This window comes from Kogia breviceps, chromosome 19, assembly GCF_026419965.1.
Source record: "Kogia breviceps isolate mKogBre1 chromosome 19, mKogBre1 haplotype 1, whole genome shotgun sequence".
NCBI classification, from domain to species: Eukaryota; Metazoa; Chordata; class Mammalia; order Artiodactyla; family Physeteridae; genus Kogia; species Kogia breviceps.
This window is the reverse complement of record NC_081328.1, coordinates 36,497,220-36,519,025: the sequence shown is the minus strand read 5'-3', so window position 1 is coordinate 36,519,025 and position 21,806 is coordinate 36,497,220. Positions and strand designations below refer to the sequence as shown.

At 38.3% G+C, this 21,806-nt stretch overlaps 1 protein-coding gene across 1 annotated transcript in view; it reads left to right on the top strand.

The window, feature by feature from the left end:
• Positions 1 to 21,806, top strand: part of NPEPPS (aminopeptidase puromycin sensitive) — a 106,453-nt gene that overhangs the window by 8,645 nt on the left and 76,002 nt on the right. Inside the window, exon 2 of the mRNA XM_059046510.2 lies at positions 4,100 to 4,184. Within this exon, the coding sequence (XP_058902493.1) occupies positions 4,100 to 4,184 (85 nt within the window). The remainder of the gene's footprint in view (positions 1 to 4,099; positions 4,185 to 21,806) is intronic.

The window sequence follows — 21,806 nt, the reverse complement described above, 5'->3', positions numbered from 1 at the left end:
GGGGCACGAACCCGTGTCTCCTGCATCGGCAAGCGGACTCTCAACCACTGCGTCACCAGGGAAGCCTTGTGGCTTTTTTAAATTGGAAGATCTGTCAACACTGAGTCTGTTTTTTATTGTTTATAGCAATAATTGGTTAGCTCCAAGAAATGTCTACTTCGCCCTTCCTTTACACATAGCTTTCCTTTATGCATAGACTTCACCTGGCCTACTGTACTCATCTGTTTCATTAGCCTCTGTAGGCATTTGTGATTTAGGACATCTGTATTTTTGTTATTTTAGATTTAGACCATTCAAATGTCTGAAAATGAATTTGAGATTTTGTGTAATTCAACAGTTATAGAAAAACAAGGTTACAACCAAATGGAAAATGAGCAAGGGTTATGAATGTGCAAGTAGGAGAGGAAAAACTTAGGGGTCAAAAAAGAAAGAAAGAGAGAGGGAGGGAGGGAAGCAGGGGTGGGGGGCCAGAGGAAGAGAGACAGAGAAAGGAGAAAGAGAAAGAAAGAGAAAAGAGGTAACTAATATTACTAGTAATCAGAGAAATTCTAATTAAAACAATAATGGAATACCATTTTTAAAAATAAATTTACTTATTTATTATTTATTTTTGGCTGCATTGGGTCTTTGTTGCTGTGTGCAGGCTTTCTCTAGTTGTGGTGAGCAGGGACTACTCTTCGTTGCTGTGTGCGGCTTCTCATTGCGGTGGCTTCTCTTGTTGCAGAGCACAGCTCTAGGGCGCTCGGGCTTCAGTAGTTGTGGCACACGGGCTTAGTTGCTCCATGGCATGTGGGATCTTCCTGGACCAGGGGTCGAACCTGTGTGCCCTGCATGGGCAGGCAGGTGGATTCTTAACCACGGCGCCACCACGGAAGTCCCTGGTATACCATTTAATACCCACCAGATTGTCGAAAAATTTTAAAGTTTTTTGGAGGTTGCTGAAACTGGGATTTCTTTATTCTTTGCTTATCAGAGCGTGCATTGAAACTACTCTGGAGTATAATTTTAGCAACTCTTGGTAAAGAAAATGGGTGCACAAGAAAACATGGGCCAAGATGTTTATTATAGTACTCTTTTACATAACAAAAAAGTGGAAATAACCTAACTTCCTTCAGGAAGGAAATGGATAAATAACTGTGGTTTATTTATAGAATGGAATACTACTATGCAGAAGTAAAATTAAGGAGTTAGGTTTACATCTATCAGCATTTACCTAGCTCAGAAACAATGTTAAATGAAAAAAACAGGTTGCAAAAGGTTATACACACTTTTGATACCATTTGTATAAGATTAAAAACATTGTTTGCTGATCTTTATATATGTAACAAAAGTACTAAACATATATGAGAAAGATACACATTAGCCTTAGGATAGTGGTTATCTCTAGGGAATGAGGAAGAGAGGAAGGGGCTTTCATTATATCTGTATTTTATTTTTTGGATTTAAATCAAGTAAGACAAAGTCTTAAAAGTTTATTTAATTTTGGTGGTGAGTCATTAGTGTCTGTTATATTCAGAATGTTTCTTTGGGAAAAGAAAAAATTTAGAGAGTGTTTTATGAAGTTCTGACATAGTTTATGATACCAGATTTCTTCCTTTATCCTTACAAAAAGAGGGGACCCTCATGATGTTTTTTGTTGTTGTTGTTTTTTAACATCTTTATTGGAGTATAACTGTTTTACAATAGTGTGTTAGTTTCTCCTTTACAACAAAGTGAATTAGTTATACATATACATATGTTCCCATATCTCTTCCCTCTTGCGTCACCCTCCCTCCCACCCTCCCTATCCCACCCCTCTAGGTGGTCACAAAGCACTGAGCTGATCTCCCTGTGCTATGCTGCAGCTTCCCACTAGCTATCTAATTTACATTTGGTAGTGTGTATATGTCCCTGCCACTCTCTCACTTTGTCCCAGCTAACCCTTCCCCCTCCCTATATCCTCAAGTCCATGCTCTAGTAGGTCTGTGTTTTATTCCCGTCCTACCACTAATCTTTTCATGACTTTTTTTTCTTAGATTCCATATATATGTGTTAGCATATGGTATTTGTTTTTCTCCTTCTGACTTACTTCACTCTGTATGACAGACTCCAGGTCTATCCACCTCATTACAAATAACTCAGTTTCATTTCTTTTTATGGCTGAGTAATATTCCATTGTATATATGTGCCACATCTTCTTTATCCATTCATCTGTTGATGGACACCTAGGTTGCTTCCATGTCCTGGCTTTCGTAAATAGAGCTGCAATAAACATTTTGGTACATGACTCTTTTTGAATTATGGTTTTCTCAGGGTATATGCCCAGTAGTGGGATTGCGGGGTCATATGATAGTTCTATTTGTAGTTTTTTAAGGAACCTCCATACTGTTCTCCATAGTGGCTGTATCAATTTACATTCCCACCAGGAGTGCAAGAGTGTTCCCTTTTCTCCACACCCTCTCCAGCATTTATTGTTTCTAGAGTTTTTGATGATGGCCAATCTGACTGGTGTGAGATGATATCTCATTGTAGTTTTTGTTTTTTTTTTTTTTTGTTTTTTTTTTTTTTTGTGGTACGCGGGCCTCTCACTGTTGCGGCCTCTCCCATTGCGGAGCGCAGGCTCCGGACGCGCAGGCCCAGCGGCCACGGCTCACGGGCCCAGCCGCTCGGCGGCACGTGGGATCCTCCCGGACCGGGGCACGAACCCGCGTCCCCTGCATCGGCAGGCGGACCCCCAACCACTGCGCCACCAGGGAAGCCCCTCATTGTAGTTTTGATTTGCATTTCTCTAATGATTAATGATGTTGAGCATTCTTTCATGTGTTTGTTGGCAATCTGTATATCTTCTTTGGAGAAATGTCTATTTAGTTCTTCTGCCCATTTTTGGATTGGGTTGTTTGTTTTTTTGTTATTGAGCTGCATGATAAGTGGTGCTGGGAAAACTGGACAGCTACCTGTAAAAGTATGAAATTAGAACACTCCCTAACACCACACACAAAAATAAACTCAAAATGGGTTAAAGACCTAAATGTAAGGCCAGACACTATCAAACTCTTAGAGGAAAACATAGGCAGAACACTCTATGACATAAATCACAGCAAGATCCTTTTTGACCCATCTCCTAGAGAAATGGAAATAAAAACAAAAATAAACAAATGGGACCTAATGAAACTTGAAAGCTTTTGCACAGCAAAGGATACCATAAACAAGACCAAAAGACAACCCTCAGAATGGGAGAAAATATTTGCAAATGAAGCAACTGACAAAGGATTAATATCCAAAATTTATAAGCAACTCATGTTGTTGTTTTTTTGCAGTACGTGGGCCTCTCACTGTTGTGGCTTCTCCCGTTGCAGAGCACAGGCTCAGCGACCATGGCTCACGGGCCCAGCCGCTCTGCGGCGTGTGGGATCTTCCCTGACCGGGGCACGAACCCGTGTCCCCTGCATCGGCAGGCAGACTCTCAACCACTGGGCCACCAGGGAAGCCCCCTCATGATGGTTTTGATGTGCAGGTTGAAATACATGATTAATTGCAACATGTAAGAAATGTTTCCTAATTACAATTTTTTTGAAATTAAAAAATTTAATTAAGTTGTTTTAAATCAAGATTTAAGTAGAAAAAAATGGCTTTTATTTAGCTCATTGGTCAGATCTTTGAATTCTGTGAAATACCTAAGTATTTATTATTGCTTTTAATATAATCCAGATAATATATAATCTATTCAGAACTAGTCATTAATTTCTACCGTTGATGCATATATATTTAGTGTTGGTTTAAGTGGTGTATGGCAAGGGTCCCCAACCCCCGGGCCTCGGACTGGTACCAGTCTGGCTTGTTAGGAACCAGGCTGTACAACAGGAGGTGAGCAGTGGATGTGGGAGCGAAGCTTCATCTGCTGCTCCCCATCACTCCCATTACCGCCTGAAACCCGCCCCCACCCCCCCATCCATAGAAAAATTGTCTTCCACGAAACTGGTCCCTGGTGCCAAAAAGGTGGGAACTGCTGATGTATGGGTTTTTGAAAATTGCCTATGACACATTTTAGGCCGAGATGAAGATGTACGTATTATTAACCTAGGCTATTTCTGACATTGCCGATTTTTTTTTTCCACCTTAGGTGAGGCAGGCAACCAATCAGATTGTGATGAATTGTGCTGATATTGACATTATTACAGCTTCATATGTACCAGAAGGAGATGAAGGTAAGCGCTGTTTTCCCTTTTAATTTGCTGTCTCTGTGTTTATGTATAATATGTACTTGTATGTGCTTTTGTGTGTGTGTACACATAATATATACACTTGCAAATTAAGATATTAATGTTTGTTACTTTTGAAATAGGAAAATTCTTTAGATGTTCATAGCAGATATTTGAGTGATGTAAGATAAAAGAAATGTAACAATTTAAATTCTACTTCAAACATTAACTTATTTTGTGACCCTAGGCAGATCACATTTCATGAGTGTAAAATAAATATAATACCAATCATATAAAGCTGAAGAGTTATTTAAAAATTAAGTACTTTGAACGTGAAAAGTTTCTCAAGCAGGCTTAGTTCATATGCGGTTTTCTTAAAGGTTTTTTTTTTCTCTTGATAAATAGATTAGAATTGAGATAGTGTTACTCATAACTGGAAGAAAAATATTTGCTTTATGAGATCTAATGTGAAGGTTAGGAACTAGATGATGGAGTTAATTACAGGGGAAGAATATGTTTAAAAGAAACATGGTATAGAATGTGAGGGAACTCAATTAGCATATTTAAAATAATAAATATTTTGGACCTTGTAATTACAGTAAGAATTAAATTGAATAATCAGTTTTGGCCTGAATTCTTATTCCCACATAAACTGCATTTTAAAAAGTTATCAAGTTTGGTATAAACTCACAAGTGTATTAATATTGGATCTGAATTACTTTTTACTCTTGACATTCCTTGTTAAAATGGGTTATTGGTTAACCTCTACTACTCAGAGTTTTCCTCTTAGAAAGTCTTCTCATTTGATATAAATTAAGTTAGAAATTTGACCTTTTAATTTACATTTTGTATTGCTATTTCCCTTCTTTATATTATACTGAAAATAAGCATACAAGTAACATTTTAAGGCCTGGCTATATTTATTTTGTGGATTTTTCTTAAAATATCTTGTCCATAGAAAGATTAAAAAATGCAAGTAGCAGTTGAGCATATTATTGCCAAGAAGTACTTATGTTCAGTTGATCGTAATTGAGATCAGCTGCTGCCATTTTAAGTTAGAGGAACAGATCTTTCAAATGGACTTTGATTGCGTGCCAACTTTAAAAAAATTGTTTGGTAAATGAAAGAGAGATTGTTTAATTTCTTTACCTGAAGAAAAATGGGAGCATCTTAGCTAGGCATATCAAGGCAAGCTTTCTTTGTTGTAGATAGAGAACATTTAAATTCAATATAGGATTTTAAAATGTTGTCAAGTTTAGATAGGTAGAACTAGTAAAATAAGTGTACCCTCCAGCTGGCATGGTTTCAGCTCAGGTTTGTTTTTTTATCCTCCTCTACTGAAATGCCAGGAAAGAATTCAGAGAATTTAAATGTTTGAATATGCATAACTGAATGGTGCCAAGCTCATAATGATCTGAATCTTAAGGAAGCAGTGTTAGTATTCTCAATGAAAATTCATACAGTAGAGAGGATTTGGAGAGTGATTCATATAAAACATTAAATTGTTTAGATACATAAAGTATTTTCTTCAGAACTAGCTAAGGTACATTTCTCAATTCATTCTTCTATAGCAGTAGGAAATACCTGGAGTCGTGTAAACCCATTTAATTTTAGAGTATAAGAGAATGGGGAGTTGTATTAATTTGGTGTTTTAAGGAGTCAGAACAGATAGATTTGGCCTTCCAGATATATACGTAGCTTAATTTTGCCCTTAGATAGAGAAGCATTTCTTGATTTTTATCTTGTTAGGAGAGTATAATATTGTTTCTTTAGAAACTAATAGTTGTGAACTTGACTGTCAGCTCCTTCTAGGGCTGTATGCTGGTGGCAGGGTGATAAATGGGTTAATAGGAGAGATACCATTTTTTAACCCAGGTAATCTCATCTAGTACCTATTTATGATTACCTTCTGGAAGACTGTTTTACATATCTGTAGCCAAAATCTTGGTGCTTTAAGGTAAACTCAGAAAATTATTTGAAGGCGTGAAGTTGTTGCTTCTTTGTGTAAGTTTTTAATTGATGAAAAAGGCCATCTTGTGATATGTGCAATAACCCAGAAAGATCTATTGGCATGTGTCTTTTTTAAACTAAGGCACTGCCTTTTAAACAGAAGTAATTTATTTTAAAACCTATTTGAAATCTTTGTAATATTTTTTTAAACGAGAAATCAGTAAGAAAAACGGCTGAAAACTGTTTTTTTACTGTTCTGCACTTCAAGGGTTGGTGAAATCATTAGCACTTAAGCCAGTGCAAGGAATGCACCTCCCTACACAGTGCAGGGATTAGTATTGTCATCAGCTTCTGCAAGAGAAATACGAAACTTTTGAGTGCCTGAACTCAGGTCCTGACAGGTAAAGAGTCTTTTAATTTATCATTAATAGTTGATGGCTTGGGCATAACCACATAGAGAATGATCACTTGAAAGTTTTGTACCAACTTTTGCCTTAGTATACTCTGTCAGGTATGTGTTTGTAGAATTAGCTGTGTAAGAAAAAGTTTTTCCATTGGTTACATCATATTTCATGCAGAGTTCTAATATATAGTTTCAGATCCACCAGCATCACTTTGGTTTATCCATAGAAGGCATGTAAATTTTAACACATTTATTCTTAAAGTAGGATTGTATATTTCAGTTGTACGCATATGTGCGTGTGTGTTTAATGGAAGAATAAAGCAAACAGCTTAGAAATACTGCCAAATATTAATTTTGAGCAAAACTATTCACTTCAAAAATAGGAAGGTTCCTCACATTTGATCATAAGCTTTTATCTAACTGTTAGTAATCTATATTCTGTCATACAGTTATGTGTGGATTAGTAAAAACATTAATAAACCATCTTCTTTTTGCAATAGAATTGTTCATGGCATTGTTCTGAAAATACATATGTGACTAATTAAGTGCTAGCCCTCAAATCAAGAGGATTGAAAGAGAAGGGAATATATCCCTTTCTAATACAAATGTATTGAAATATATCGTATTTCATAAGGAAATTTTCAAAGAAGTCTGAGTATAACTTTACTTACACAAGTAACAATATAGGGTAGGGGCCTAAAACCAGATTTACTGTGGGGTTAAGCAAATAACAACCTTGAATGAATTGGGCTGGATGTAGGAAAATAAGAATGTTGGGGCAGAGGCTGAACCAAAGAGTCCATGTCTCACGTAAATCTACTAACATTTTAAAGAACTTTTTCTGGCCAAACAGAACATTTTTGTGGGTCATATTGAGTTCTGTTGATTTTGCAACCTCTAAAGAGGGATTCTAGAGAACTGTGGTGTGTTATGCATATTCTTTATCACTTGGACATGAAGATAAGACTTAAACATAGTTAGATCCCTGCTAGGGGAACTAAGATCCCACATGCCACGCAGTGCGGCCCCCTCTCAAAAAAAAGAGGAACTTCCCTGGTGGGGCAGTGGTCAAGAATCTGCCTGCCAATGCAGGGGACATGGGTTTGAGCCCTGGTCTGGGAAGATCCCACATGCCATGGAGCAACTAAGCCCGTGTGCCACAACTACTGAGCCTGTGCTCTAGAGCCCGTGAGCCACAATACTGAGCCTGCGTGCCACAACTACTGAAGCCCACGTGACTAGAACCCGTGCTCTGCAACAAGAGAAGCCACCACAAAAGAAGCCCACGAACCATAACGAAGAGTAGCCCCCACTCTCAGCAACTAGAGAAAGCACGTGCATCAGCGAAGACCCAATGCAACCCAAAATAAAGAAAGAAAAAGGAAAACAAAAAAGAAAAAGTTTTTTTTTTTAAAAAGAGGAAAAACCCTTATAAGATTCTTCTAAGTTCTTAATTGAAACTGATATAAATTATGTATATTATGCCATGTTACTATTAAATATGTTAAGCACATTGTTTTAGTTTGCTATATGAGTTCCAGTGGTATGTACTTTTAAAAAATTCAGAATCTAGCATAATAGCTCTTTTAGGTAGCTTTTAGTTTTTCGAGCACTAAAATGGCATTGTTTTTGAGAACTTGTTTTTATTTTGTCTCTCATTTATTTACTATTCCCAAGTGTATTGAGTTTGGGGATTTTATTTGTTTGTTTATTTGTTTATTTATTTATTTTACTTAGAACTCCCAGATTCTCTGGGATGTTCTTTTTTTGTTTGTTTTTTAAATCTTTTGGCCATGCTGCACAGCATGTGGGATCTTAGTTCCCCAACCAGGGATCGAACTTGTGTCCCTTGCATTGGCAGGGCAGAGTCTTAAGCACTGGACTGCCAGGGAAGTCCCTGGGATTTTATTTTATTTTTTTGGCCATGCCGTGAGGTTTGTGGGATCTTATTTCCTTGACCAGGGATTGAGCCCAGGCCCATGGTAGTGAAAGTCCCAAGTCCTAACCACTGGACTGCCAGGGAACTCCTGAGTTTTGGGAATTTTGAAAATAAAGTCTATTATGTGCTATTACTGTTCTGAAGAATAGATGAATTAATGCATAAGCTAACCATAGTGTCCAGGCTACACTGAGGAACCAAATATTTTCCCAGTTCTTTGGTAACTATCAGAGCTGCCTGTTTTCTGAATTAAATTTTGTTGATTTTATTTTTTTAATTAAAAAACTTTAGTTTTTAGGGTTTTAAGTTCAGTGCAAAATTGAGTAGAAAGTACAGAGATTTCTCATATAGCCCCTGTCCCCACACATACAGCCTGTCCCACTATCAGCATCCCAAACCAGCATGGTACATTTATTATAGTCAATGAGCCTATATTGACCTCATTATCACCTAAAGTCCATAGTTTACATTACAGTTCACTCTTGCTGTGATACATTCCATGGGTTTTGACAAATGTATGATGACATGTATCTACCATTATAGTATTGTACAGAGTTTTTCAGTACTCTAAAAGTCTTCTGTGCTCTGCCTATTTACCCATCCCTCCCCTTGGCAATCATTTATCTTTTTACTATAGTTTTGTCTTTTCTAGAATTAGGTGGAGTCATGACTTTTCAGATTGGTTTCTTTCGCTTAGTAATATGCATTTCTTCCATGTCTTTTCATTGCTCAGTAGCTCACTTCTTCTTAGCTCTGAATAATATTCCCTTATCTGTATGTATCAGTTTTTTTATCCATTCACCTGCTGAAGGTCCTCTTGGTTGTGTCCAAGATTTGGCAGTTATGAATAAAGGTGCTGTAAAGATCCATGTGTAGGGTTTTGTGAGGACATAAGCTTTGAACTCCTTTGGCTAAATATCAAGGAGCATGATTCCTGGATCCTATGATAAAAGAGTATGTTTAGTTTTGTAAGAAACTGTCAAACTGTCCTCCAAAGTGACTGTCATTTTGGATTCCAGCCAGCAATGAATGAGAGTTCCTGTTGCTCCACATACTCCCCAGCATTTGTTGTTGTGTCTTGGATTTTGGCTATTCTATAGGTGTGCAGTGGTATGCCATTATTTTAATTTGCAGGACCCTAATAACTTCATGTTGATCATCTTTTCATATGCTTACTTGCCATCTATATATCTTCTTTGGTGAGGTATCTGTTTAGGTCTTTTGCACAATATTAGTTGGATTGTTCTTTTTCTTATTGTTGAGTTTTAAGAATTCTTTGTACATTTTGGGTAACCGTCCTTTATCAGGAGTGTCTTTCACAAATATTTTCTCCTACCCTGTGGCTTGAATTCTTATTCTCTTTAATGTTGTCCTTCTCAGAGCAGAAGTTCTTAATTTTAATGAAGTACAGGTTGTCATTTATTTCTTTCGTGGATTGTGTCTTTGGTGGTGTTGTATGTGAAAAGTCATCACCATACCTAAGGTCAACTAGATTTTCTCCTATGTTATCTTCCAGGAGTTTTATGGTTTTGCATTTTACACTTAGGCCTATAATCCATTTCAAGTTAATTTTTATAAAAAGGGTAAGGTCTGTCTAGATTAATTTTTTTTTTTTTTTTGCATGTGGATGTCCAGTTTCCAACGCCATTTGTTGAAAAGATGTGTCCATTGTATTGCTTTTGCTCCTTTGTCAGAATCAGTTGACTATATTTATGTGGGTCTATTTCTAGGCTGTCTGTTTTGTTCCATTGATCTATTTTTCTCTTGTTTCTCCAGTACCACATCATCTTGATTACTGTAGTTTTATAGTAAGTCTTGATGTTGGGTCTGACTTTGTCTCCTTTAGTAGTGAGTTGGGCATTCTGGATTGTTTGCCTCTCCATATAAACTTTAGAGTCAGTTTTAAAATATCCACAAAATAACTTTCTCAGATTTTGATTGGGATTGGTATTGAGTCTGTAGATCATGTTGGGAACAAGAAATATCTTGACAGTATTGAGTCTTATCCATGAACATGAAATATCTTTTTATTCATTTACTTCTTTGGTATCTTTCATCAGATGTGAATCTTGTACATATTTTGTTAGAGTTATACCTAAGCATTTCATTTTGGGGAGTGATAATGTAAATGATAATTTTTTTTTAAGTTTTTTATTTATTTTTGGCTGTGTTGGGTCTTTGTTGCTGCGTGCGGGCTTTCTCTAGTTGTGGCAAGTGGGGGCTACTCTTCTTTGCGGTGTGTGGGCTTCTCACTGCGGTGGCTTCTCTTGTTGTGGAGCACGGACTCTAGGCATGCGGCTTCTGTTGTTGTGGCTTGCCGACTCTAGAGCACAGGCTCAGTAGTTGTGGCACACGGGCTTATTAATTTCAGACAGAACAGACTTCAGAAGAAGGAAACTTCTCAGGGATAAAAAAGGGGAATTACATAATGATAAAAGGGGCAATACTCCAAGAAGACATAACAATCCTTAATATGTATGCCTCTAACAGCAGAGTGTCAAAATACATGAGGCAAAAACTGATAGAATAGCAAGGAGAAATATATGAATCTACTATTACAGTTGGAGATTTTAACACCCTTCTGTAAGAAACACGCAGATCCAGCAGCAGTAACTCAGTAAGGTTACAGTTGAACTAAACAGCACCATCCATCAACTGGATATAATTGACATCTATAGACTATTTCATCAAACAATAGCTGATTATACATTCTACTCAAGCTCACATGGAACATTCACCAAGACAGACCACACTCTGGGTCATAAAACACACATTAACTAATTTAAAAGAATAAAAAATTATAAACTGTCTGCTCTCAGACTACAATGGAATTAAATTAGAAATAAATAACAGAAAAATAGCTTGAAAAAATACTAAAATACATGGAGATTAAACACACGTCTAGATAAGACACAGGTCAAAGAAGAAATAACCTTCCAAAACAGAAAGCACCAGGCACAGATGGGGTTCACTCGTGAATTCCACCAAACATTTAAGAAAAATTATACCTGTTTTCTACAATCTCTTCCAGAGGATAGAGGCAGAGGGAACACTTCCTAACTCATTCTACGAGGCCAGCCATTACCCTAATAATCAAAATCAGACAAACACATTACAAGAATACTACAGACCAATATCTCTTATAAACATAGACGCAAAACTTCTCAACAAAATATTAGCAAATCAAATCCAACAATATATAAAAAGAATTATATACCATGACCAAGTGGACTTTATCCCAATATGCAAGGCGGTTTCAATGTTCAAAATTAAATTAACGTACTCCATCACAGAAACAGGCTAAAGAAGAAAAATCACACAATCAAATGAATAGATGCAGAAAAAACATTTGACAAAGCCAACATCCATTCATGATAAAAAACACTCAGCAAACTAGGAATAAAGATGCACTTCTTCAACTTGATAAAGAATATCTACAGAAGCCCTACAGTTAACATCATACTTAATGAGAAACTCTGAGCTTTCCAGCTAAGATGAGGAACAAGCGAGGATATCCCTTCTCACTTCTACTTTTCAACATCATACTGGAAGTTCTAGCTAATGCAACAAGACAAAAAAAGGACAGGAAATAAAAGGTATAAATACTGGAAAGGTAGAAATAAAACTGTCTTTGTTCACAGATGATATTGTCATGCAGAAAATTCAAAATAATCAACAAAAAACTCCTGTAACTAATAAGCGATTAAAGCAAGGTTTCAGGATACAAAGTTCAAAGTTGCAGGATATAAGGTTAACGCATTAAAGTCAATTGCTTTCCCATACAACAGCAATGAATAAGTGGTATCTGAAAATTTTTTTAAATTATAATTTAGGGACTTCCTTGGTGGCGCAGTGGTTAAGAATCCACCTGCCAATGCAAGGGACACGGGTTCGAGCCCCGGTCCAGGACCCACATGCCGCCGAGCGGCTGGGCCCATGAGTCATTGATGCTGAGCCTGCGCGTCCGGAGCCTGTACTCCGCAACAGGAGAGGCCACAACAGTGAGAGGCCCACATACCGCAAAAAAAAAAAAAAAAAAAAAAAAAAAAAAAAAAAATATATATATATATATATATATATAGTTAGTTACTTCCACTTTCTTTTGATTAATGTTAGCATAATATATCTTTTCCCAATCTCTTTATTTTTTTAATGAAACATTTAAAAATTCTTTTATTTATTTATTGTAAAAAAAATTATTTATTTATTTATTTATTGTATGCGTTGGGTCTTCATTGCTGTGTGCAGGCTTTCTCTAGTTGTGGCGAGCAGGGGCTACTCTTTGTTGTGGTGTGTGGGCTTCTCATTGCTGTGGCTTCTCTTGTTGTGGAGCATGGGCTTCAGTAGTTGTGGCTCATGAGCTCTAGAGCACAGGCTCAGTAGTTGTGGCACATAGGCTTAGTTGCTCCATGGCATGTGGGATCTTCCTGGCCCAGGGATTGAGCTCGTGTCCCTTGCATTGGCAGGCAGATTCTTAACCACTGCGCCACCTGGGAAGTCCCATCTCTTTATTTTTAATTTATATGTGTCTTAATATTTAAAGTGGGTTTCTTATGGACAGCATGTAGTTAGGTCTTATTTTTTCATCTACTCTGACAGTCTGTTTTTTCATTGGTGTATTTATACCATTGATACCTTTTATGGTTTTAATTGAATGTTATATGATGCCACTTTCTCTCCTTTCTTAGCATATCAATTATATTTCTTTTTTAAAGATTTTTAGTGATTGCCTTAGAGTTTGCAGTATACATTTACTACTAATCTAGTCCACTTTCAAATAAAAATATACTGCTTCACAGGTAGTATGAGTACCTTATAATAACAAAATATTCCTAATTCTTCTCTCCCATTCCTTGTGTCATTGCTGTCATTCATTTCCATTATACATATGCATCTACACAGAAGCCAACATAATCAAATACATTGCTATTACTATTTTGAACAAACTATTATCTTCTAGATCAATTAGGAGTAAGAGAAGTAAACATTTTTATTTTTCTCTCATTTACTCATTCTCTGATGCTCTTCCTTTCTTTATTGTAGATCTGAGTTTTTGACCTATATAATTTTTCTTCTCTTTAAAGAACTTTTAACATTTCTTGTAAAGCATGTCTACTGGCAACAGATTCCCTCAATTTTCGTCTGAGAAAGTCTATTTCTAATACCTCACTTTGCAAAAAGACTTTATTTTTTAAGAGCAGTTGAGGTTTACATAAAGATTGGTTTTCCTTCACTTTGAAGGACAGTTTTGAAAGGTACAGGATTCTAGGTTAGTAGTTTTTCTCTCTTAACACTTTAAAGATTTCCTTCCACTCTTTTCTTGCTAGTATGGTTTCTAAGAAGTTGAATGTAATTCTTATCTTTGGTCCTCTGTAAGTAAGGTGTTGTTTTCTTCCTCCAGCTTCTTTCACGATTTTTTTTTCTCTGGCTTTGATTTTCTAAATTTTGACTCTAATATGCCTAGGTGTAATTGTTTTTTTTTTTCTTTCCCCTCCTTCTCTGAGCTTCCTGGATCTGTGGTTTGGTTTCTGACATTAATTTGGGGAAATTCTTAGTAATTATTGCTTTAAATATTGCTTCTGTTTCTTTCTCTTTTTCTTCTCCTTCTGGTATTCCTGTTACATGTACGTAACACCTCTTGTACTTTTCCCACAGTTCTTGGATATTTTGTTGTGTTTTTGTTTTTTTCAGTCTTTTTTGTCTTTGCTTCTCAGTTTTGGAAGTTTCTAGTGTCAAGTCCTCAAGCGCAGAGATTCCTTTCTCAGCTGTGTCTAATAATGAGCCCATCAAAGACATTATTTTCTGTTACAGTGTTTTTGATCTCTAGCATTTCGTTTTATTTCTCAGAATTTCCATGTCTCTGCTTGCATTATCCATTGTTAGATATTAATCGTACTGGTCTGATAATTCCAACATTCCTGCCATATCTGATTCCTGTTTTGATGCTTGTTCAGTCTCTTTAAGCGGTGTTTTCTGCTTTTTAGTGTGCCGTGCCATTTTTTGTTGAAAGGCAGACATGATGTACTAGGTTAAAGGAACTGCAATAAATAGGACTTTAATAATGCAGTGGTAAGGTAAGAGGGGAGCGGAAGCATTCTTTAGTCCAATGATTAAAGCTTAGTCTTTTCCGTGAGCTTGTGCTCCTGGTCTGTGAGCTTCACTGGTGCTTCTCATGTTTTCTTACCCCCTTAGGTAGGGTATTTCTTACCCCCTTAGGTAGCCCCCTTAGGAGGGCCTGGAGTTGGGCTTTACTTTACCCCAGGTATGTTAGGCTCTGATGGAATCCCAGCAGGTTAAACTCTGGTAAAAGAGTTTCTCCTGAGGGCAGGTTTTGTTAAGAACAGAATATTCTAGCATATTTCAGAATGGTTTCTTTTCCCCCTCCCCTTGCCAGAAGCATGAGAGGATTTTTCTCTGATATTTACTTTTAAGACCTGGTATAGCTCCTGGAGGTAAGACTCACAAAAAGCATGAGGGTTCCCCTATGACTGGGTCCTCCTGGAATTATAAACTCTCAAGCTTGTCCACACTAAGCCTCCAGCACTTCATCAATTACAGTTCAGGTATTCCTACCCCAGCACTAGTTGCCAGGGGTGATTTCTTCTTGTGGATTTCTGCCCTGGTATGTTGTGATTTTCTGTATCTACCTGTCTCCAGTTTTTTCAGCAGTGGTTTGCTCTTTGTCCTCACTTCTCTGGTGGATCTAAGGAGAGTTGTTGATTTTTCAGTTTCTCCAGCTTTTTACTTGTGTTGTTAGGATGGAGTGGCAACTTCTGGGCTCCTTACATGTAAGACCAGATATCAGAAATCCTCCTAGTGATTTTATTTTTATTTTCAATATAAAAGGTTGCATTCTTAAAATATAAAAGCAATATGTGGGGCTTCCCTGGTGGCGCAGTGGTTGAGAGTCCGCCTGCCGACGCAGGGGACATGGGTTCGTGCCCCGGTTCGGGAGGATCCCACATGCCGCGGAGCGGCTGGGCCCGTGAGCCATGGCTGCTGAGCCTGCGCGTCCGGAGCCTGTGCTCTGCAACGGGAGAGGCCACAACAGTGAGAGGCCCGCGTACCGCAAAAAAAAAAAAAAAAAAAAAAAAAAAAGCAATATGTGCCCTTTTGTGGACATATGCTTTCATTTCTCTTGGGTAAATACCTGGGAATAGGGACTTGCCTGGCGCAGTGGTTAAGAATCTGCCTGCCAATGCAGGGGACACAGGTTCGATCCCTGGTCCGGGAAGATCCCACATGCCACGGAGCAACTAAGCCCGTGTGCCACAACTACTGAGCCTGCACTTTAGAGCCTGCGAGTCACAACTACTGAAGCCCGCGCACTCTAGGCCCCGCATGCCGCAACCACTGAGCCCGTGTGCTACAGCTACTGAAGCCTCCGTGCCTAGAGCACGTGCTCCACAAGAGAAGCCACTGCAATGAGAAGCCTGCACACTGCAAAGAAGAGTAGCCCTAGCTCACCACAGCTAGAGAAAGCCCACGCGCAGCAACGAAGACCCAGTGCAGCCGAAAATAAATAAATGGATGAATGAATAAAAACACTTAAAAAATACCTGGGAATACAATGGCTGCATAATATGGTAAATGGAGAATTTTTAAAGAAACTGCCAATTTTCTCAAATGGTTGTACCATTTTATATCCCCATCAGCTGTGTGAGATCCAGTTGCTCCATATCCTTGCTAATGTTTCTTACATTCTGTCTTTTAAATTCTAGCTATTCAAGTGGTTGTGTAGTTGTATCTTGTGGTTTTAATTTACATTTCCCTAATGGCTAACGATGCCAAGCATCTTTTCATGTCCTTATTTGCCATACGTATTCTCTTCCTTGGTGAAGTATCTATTCAGACCTTTTGCCATTTGGGGGGAGTTGTTTATCATCTTAGTGAATTTTAAGAGTTCTTTATATATTCCAGGCATAAGCCTCTGGTGGACGTATGTTTTGCAAATATTTTCTCCTAGTCTGTGGCTTGCCTTTATATTTTTTGAAGAGCATAAGTTTTAAATTTCAACAAATTCCAGCTTATTGAATTTTTCTTTTATAGTTCATGGGTTTTTATGACCTATTTTATTTTTTTATTATTGTTATTTTTAAAATATTTATTTATTTATTTATTTTGGCTGTACCAGGTCTTAGTTACGGCATGCAAGATCTTCACTGTGGCATGTGGGATCTTTAGTTGCGGCATGCAGGATCTTTTTGTTGCAGCATGCGGGCTCTTAGTTGCAGCATGTGGACTTAGTTGCATCATGCATGTGGGTTCTAGTTCCCCAACCAGGGATCGAGCCCAGGCCCCCGGCATTGCGAGCTTAGAGTCTTACCCACTGGACCACCAGGGAAGTCCCTTATGAGCTATTTTATTTTATTTTATTATTTATTTATTTATTTATATTGTGGCTGTGCTGGATCTTCGTTGCGTGGTGCGGACTCTTTGTTGCAGGGAGCAGGCTCTTCTTTGCGGCATGTGGGCTTCTCTAGTTGCGATGTGTGGGCTCAATAGTTGCAGTGTGCAGGCTCTCTAGTTGTGCATGGGCTCCAGAGTGCGGGCTCAGTAGTTGCGGTGCAAGGGCTTAGTTGCCTCGTGGCATGTGGGATCTTAGTTCCCCAACCAGGGATTGAACCCGTGTGCCCTGCATTGGAAGGCGGATTTTTAACCACTGGACCACCCAGGAAGTCCCTGACCTATTTCAGATGTTGCAAAATTTGAGAACATTACAGTTGTCTTCTAGAAGTTTTATAATTTTAACTTTTACATTTAGGTCTTTGATCCATTTTGAGTTAAATATGAGATAAGGGTAGAGGTTCTGTTATTAGTTAATTAATTAGTTATTGGTATATGGCTGTCTACTTTTTCTAGCACTATTTGTTATAAAGGTTATTCTTGCCCCTTTGAATTTCTACACTCTTTCTGCTGTTTTTTTTTTTTTTTTTTTTTTTTGCGCGGTACATGGGCCTCTCGCTGTTGTGGCCTCTCCCGTTGTGGAGCACAGGCTCCGGACGCGCAGGCTCAGCGGCCATGGCTCACGGGCCCAGCTGCTCTGCGGCATGTGGGATCCTCCCGGGCCGGGGCACGAACCCGTGTCCCCTGCATCGGCAGGCGGACTCTCAACAACTGCGCCACCAGGGAAGCCCTCTTTCTGCTGTATTTTAAGTCTTGAAATCAGGTGGTTAAGTGCTCCATCTTTGTTCTTTTTAAAAAGAACAAAGCAACTAAGCCCGTGTACCACAACTACTGAGCCTGTGCTCTAGAGCCCACGAGCCACAACTACTGAAGCCCGCGTGCCTAGAGCCTGTGCTCGGCAACAAGAGAAGCCACCACAATGAGAAGCCTGCTCGCTGAAACGAAGAGTAGCCCCCTCTCGCCACAACTAGAGAAAGCCCATGCGCAGCAACAAAGACCCAATGTAGCCAAAAATAAATAAATAAAAAATAAAAATGATTTTGGCTATTCTAGGTCCCTTTAATTTTCATATAAATTTTAGAATCAGCTTGTCAATTTCTACAAAAAAGCCTGTTGATATTGTTATAGGTATTGCATTAACTCCATTGGGGAGAGCAATATTTAGCTTTACCATTCATGAAGAGTATTTATTTCTCCATTTATTCAGATCTTCTTTAATTTCTCTCAGCAGATGTTAGCTCATTCTAGAGAGGAATTAATTTTCTTCCTCCTCCTCCCCTTCTCTTCTTTTTTTTTTGCAGACAATATAGCCAGCTCATCTTTTTTTTTCTAATTGTGGTAAAATGCACATAACATAAAATTTATCATCTTAACCATTTATAAATGTACAGTTCATTAGTACACATTTACCTGTAGAGCAGTCATTATTACTGTTCATCTCCACAGCTCTTTTATCTTGCAAAACCAAAACTCTGTGCCCATTGAACAATAACTCCTCATTTTCCCCCATCTCTCAGGCCCTGAGAACCACCATTGTACTTTCTGTCTCTATGAATTTGACTACTCTGGGTACTTCATATAAGTGGAATCACACAGCATTTGTCATTTTATGACTGGCTTATTTCACTTACCATAATGTCTTTAAGGTTCATCTATGTTATAGCATGTTTCATTTTTAAGGAAGTGTGGTACATATATTTTATCTGCGTATCTGTCAGTAGACACTTGGTTTGTTTCCACCTTTTAGCTATTGTGAATAATGCTGCTATGAACATAAGTGTACAGATATCTCTTTGAGACTCTTTTAATTCTTTTGGATATACCCAAAAGTGAATGGCTTGATCATATGGTAATTCTGTTTTTTATTTCTTGCCATACTGTTTTCTGTAGAGGCTCCACCATTTTTCATTCCCATCAGTAGTACACAAGGGTTTCAATTTCTCTATATCCTTGCTACCACTTATTATTTTCATTTTTTGGTAATAACCATTCTAATAGGTATGAAGTGGTATCTCATTTCAGTTTTGATTTGTATTTCTCTAATGATTAGTGATATTAAGCATCTTTTCGTACACTTACTGACCATTTGTACATCTTAGGAGAAATGTCTATTTAAGTCCTTTGCCCATTTTTAAATTGGGTTGGCTGGTTGGTTCTTTGTTGTTGAGTGTAGGAGTTCTTCACATATTCTGGATATTAACCCCCTAGCAGATATTTTCTCCATTCTGTAGGTTGCCTTTTCACACTGTTGATTGTCTTTCTTTCTTTCTTTTTTTTTTTTTGGCCATGCCACACAGCTTGTGGGATCTTAGTTCCCTGACCAGGGATTGAACCTGGGCCCTCGGCAGTCCTAACCACTGGACTGCTAAGGAATTCCCTGTTTGTATCTTTTTATGCACAAAAGTTTTAAATTTTGATGTAGTCTAATTTGTCTATTTTTCCTTTTGCTGCCTGTGCTTTTGGTGTAATATCCAGGGATTATTGCCAAATCCAGTGTCATTAAACTTTTATATTTTCTTCTAAGAGTTTTATAGTGTTAGTTCCCACAATTTAGGTCCCTTTTATAGTGTTAATTCCCACATTTTGATCCATTTTTGTATATGGTATAAGGGGTTCAACTTCATTCTTTTGCATGTGGAAATTCAGTTTTCCGAATACTATTTTTTGAAGACTTCCCTTTCCCCATTGAATGAATGGTTTTAGCACCCTTGTTGAAAATCATTTGACTGTATGTGCAAGAGTTTATTTCCGGGCTCTCCATTCTATTCCATTGGTCTATATGTCTGTCTTGATGCCAGTACCACACTTTTTGGGGTTACTGTAGCCTTGTAATCAGGAAATGTGAGACTTCCAACTTTGTTCTTTTTCCAGATTGTTTTGGCTCTCCAGTGTCCTTTGAGATTCTGTTTGAATTTTTGGATGGGTTTTTAAATTTCTGCAAAAAACACTGTTGGGCTTTTGAGAGGGATTGAATTGAATCTACATATAGATCACCTTGGCTATCATGGACATCAAACAATATTAAGTCTTCTAATCCATGAACAAGGAATGTCTTTCCATTTATTTGTATCTTCTTTAACTTCTTTAACTTTTAACTTCTTTAAGTCACATTTTGTAGTTGTTAGTGTGCAAGTCTTTCACCTCTAAAGTTTTTCCCTAAGTATTTTATGTTATTTTTGATGCTATGTAAATAGAATGTTTTATTAATTTCCCTTTGAGATTGTTCATTATTTTAAAAATAACTATTTATTTTTGGCTGCATTGGGTCTTCGTTGCTGCGTGCAGGCTTTCTCTAGTTATGGCAAGCAGGGGCTACTCTTCATTGTGGTGTGTGAGCTTCTCATTGTGGTGGCTTCTCCTGTTGCGGAGCACGGGCTCTAGGCCCGTGGGCTTCAGTAGTTGTGGCACGTGGGCTCAGTAGTTGTGGCTCGTGGGCTCTAGAGCACACGCTCAGTAGTTGTGGGGCACAGGCTTAGTTGCTCTGCGGCATGTGGGATCTTCCCGGACCAGGGCTCGAATCCATGTCCCCTGTGTTGGCAGGTTGACTTTTTTTTTTTTAAATAAATAAATAAATTATTTATTTATTTAATTTTTGGCTGCGTTGAGTCTTCATTGCTGTGCACGGGCTTTCTCTAGTTGCAGCCAGCGGGGCTACTCTTTTTTGTGGTGTGTGGGCTTCTCATTGTGGTGGCTTCTCTTGTTGTGGAGCATGGGCTGTAGGTGTGTGAGCTTCAGTAGTCGTGTCACACGGGCTCTGTAGTTGTGGCCCATGGACTCTAGGGCGCAGGCTCAGTAGTTGTGGTGCACGGGCTTAGTTGCTCCGCGGCATGTGGGTTCTTCCCGGACCAGGGCTTGAACCCTTGTCCCCTGCATTGGCAAGTGGATTCTCAACCACTGTGCCACCAGCGAAGCCTGACAGGTGAATTCTTAATCACTGCGCCTCCAGGGAAGTCCTGAGATTGTTCATTGTTAGAGTACGGAAAAGCAACTGATTTTTTTTTTTTTTTTTTTAAAGAAGGTTATCTCCCTTTAAAATTATTTATTTATTTATTTATGGCTGCGTTGGGTCTTCATTGCTGCGTGCAGGCTTTCTCTAGTTGTGGCGAAAGGGGGCTACTCTTTGTTGTGGTGCGTGGGCTTCTCATTGCGGTGGTTTCTCTTGTTGCAGAGCACGGGCTCTAGGCATGCGGGCGTCAGTAATTGTGGCACGCAGGCCCAGTAGTTGTTGCTCACGGGCTCTAGAGCGCAGGCTTGGTAGTTGTGGTGCATGGGCTTAGTTGCTCCGCGGCATGTGGGTTCTTGGCAGACCAGGGCTTGAACCTGTGTCCCCTGCATTGGCAGGCGGATTCTTAACTACTGCACCACCAGGGAAGCCCCCTACAAAGCCATTTCTTAATGTTGCACATATTGGTTATCCCTCCCTTTTTTGGCTGTTATAAACAGTAGTGCAAAAGACATCTTTTGTGAACCAGTGTGACAGGTTTTGGATATCTGTATTGCCGTTTTACTGGATGTTATTATGCATCTTTCTATTTTCTCATCTGAGAAATGAAAAATATATTGTTTACATTTGAACTTTTTATTAATAGAGTTGAGTATCTTTTCATATACTATTGGCCTTTTAATTTTTTTGGTAACAATTTTATATTTGTAATTTTTTGGGCCTATTTTTTATTGCTTTGAACATACATGATATATATTGTAGGTACACCCTTTGTTATCTATTATTGCAAAATTTCATTGTGTCTGTCTTTTGTGTTATAACTTTGCCATACTAGTTAAATCTGTCAGTTGAGTGAATTTTTTAAGTTAGCTTTCTCCCTCCTTGGTAATATGCAGCTAACTGAAAGGCTATTTTGATTTCACATTTTGGTTTAGAATTCTCTTTTGTCGTGCCTTTCTAGATTTTTCTAGTTAATGTTTCTGGACT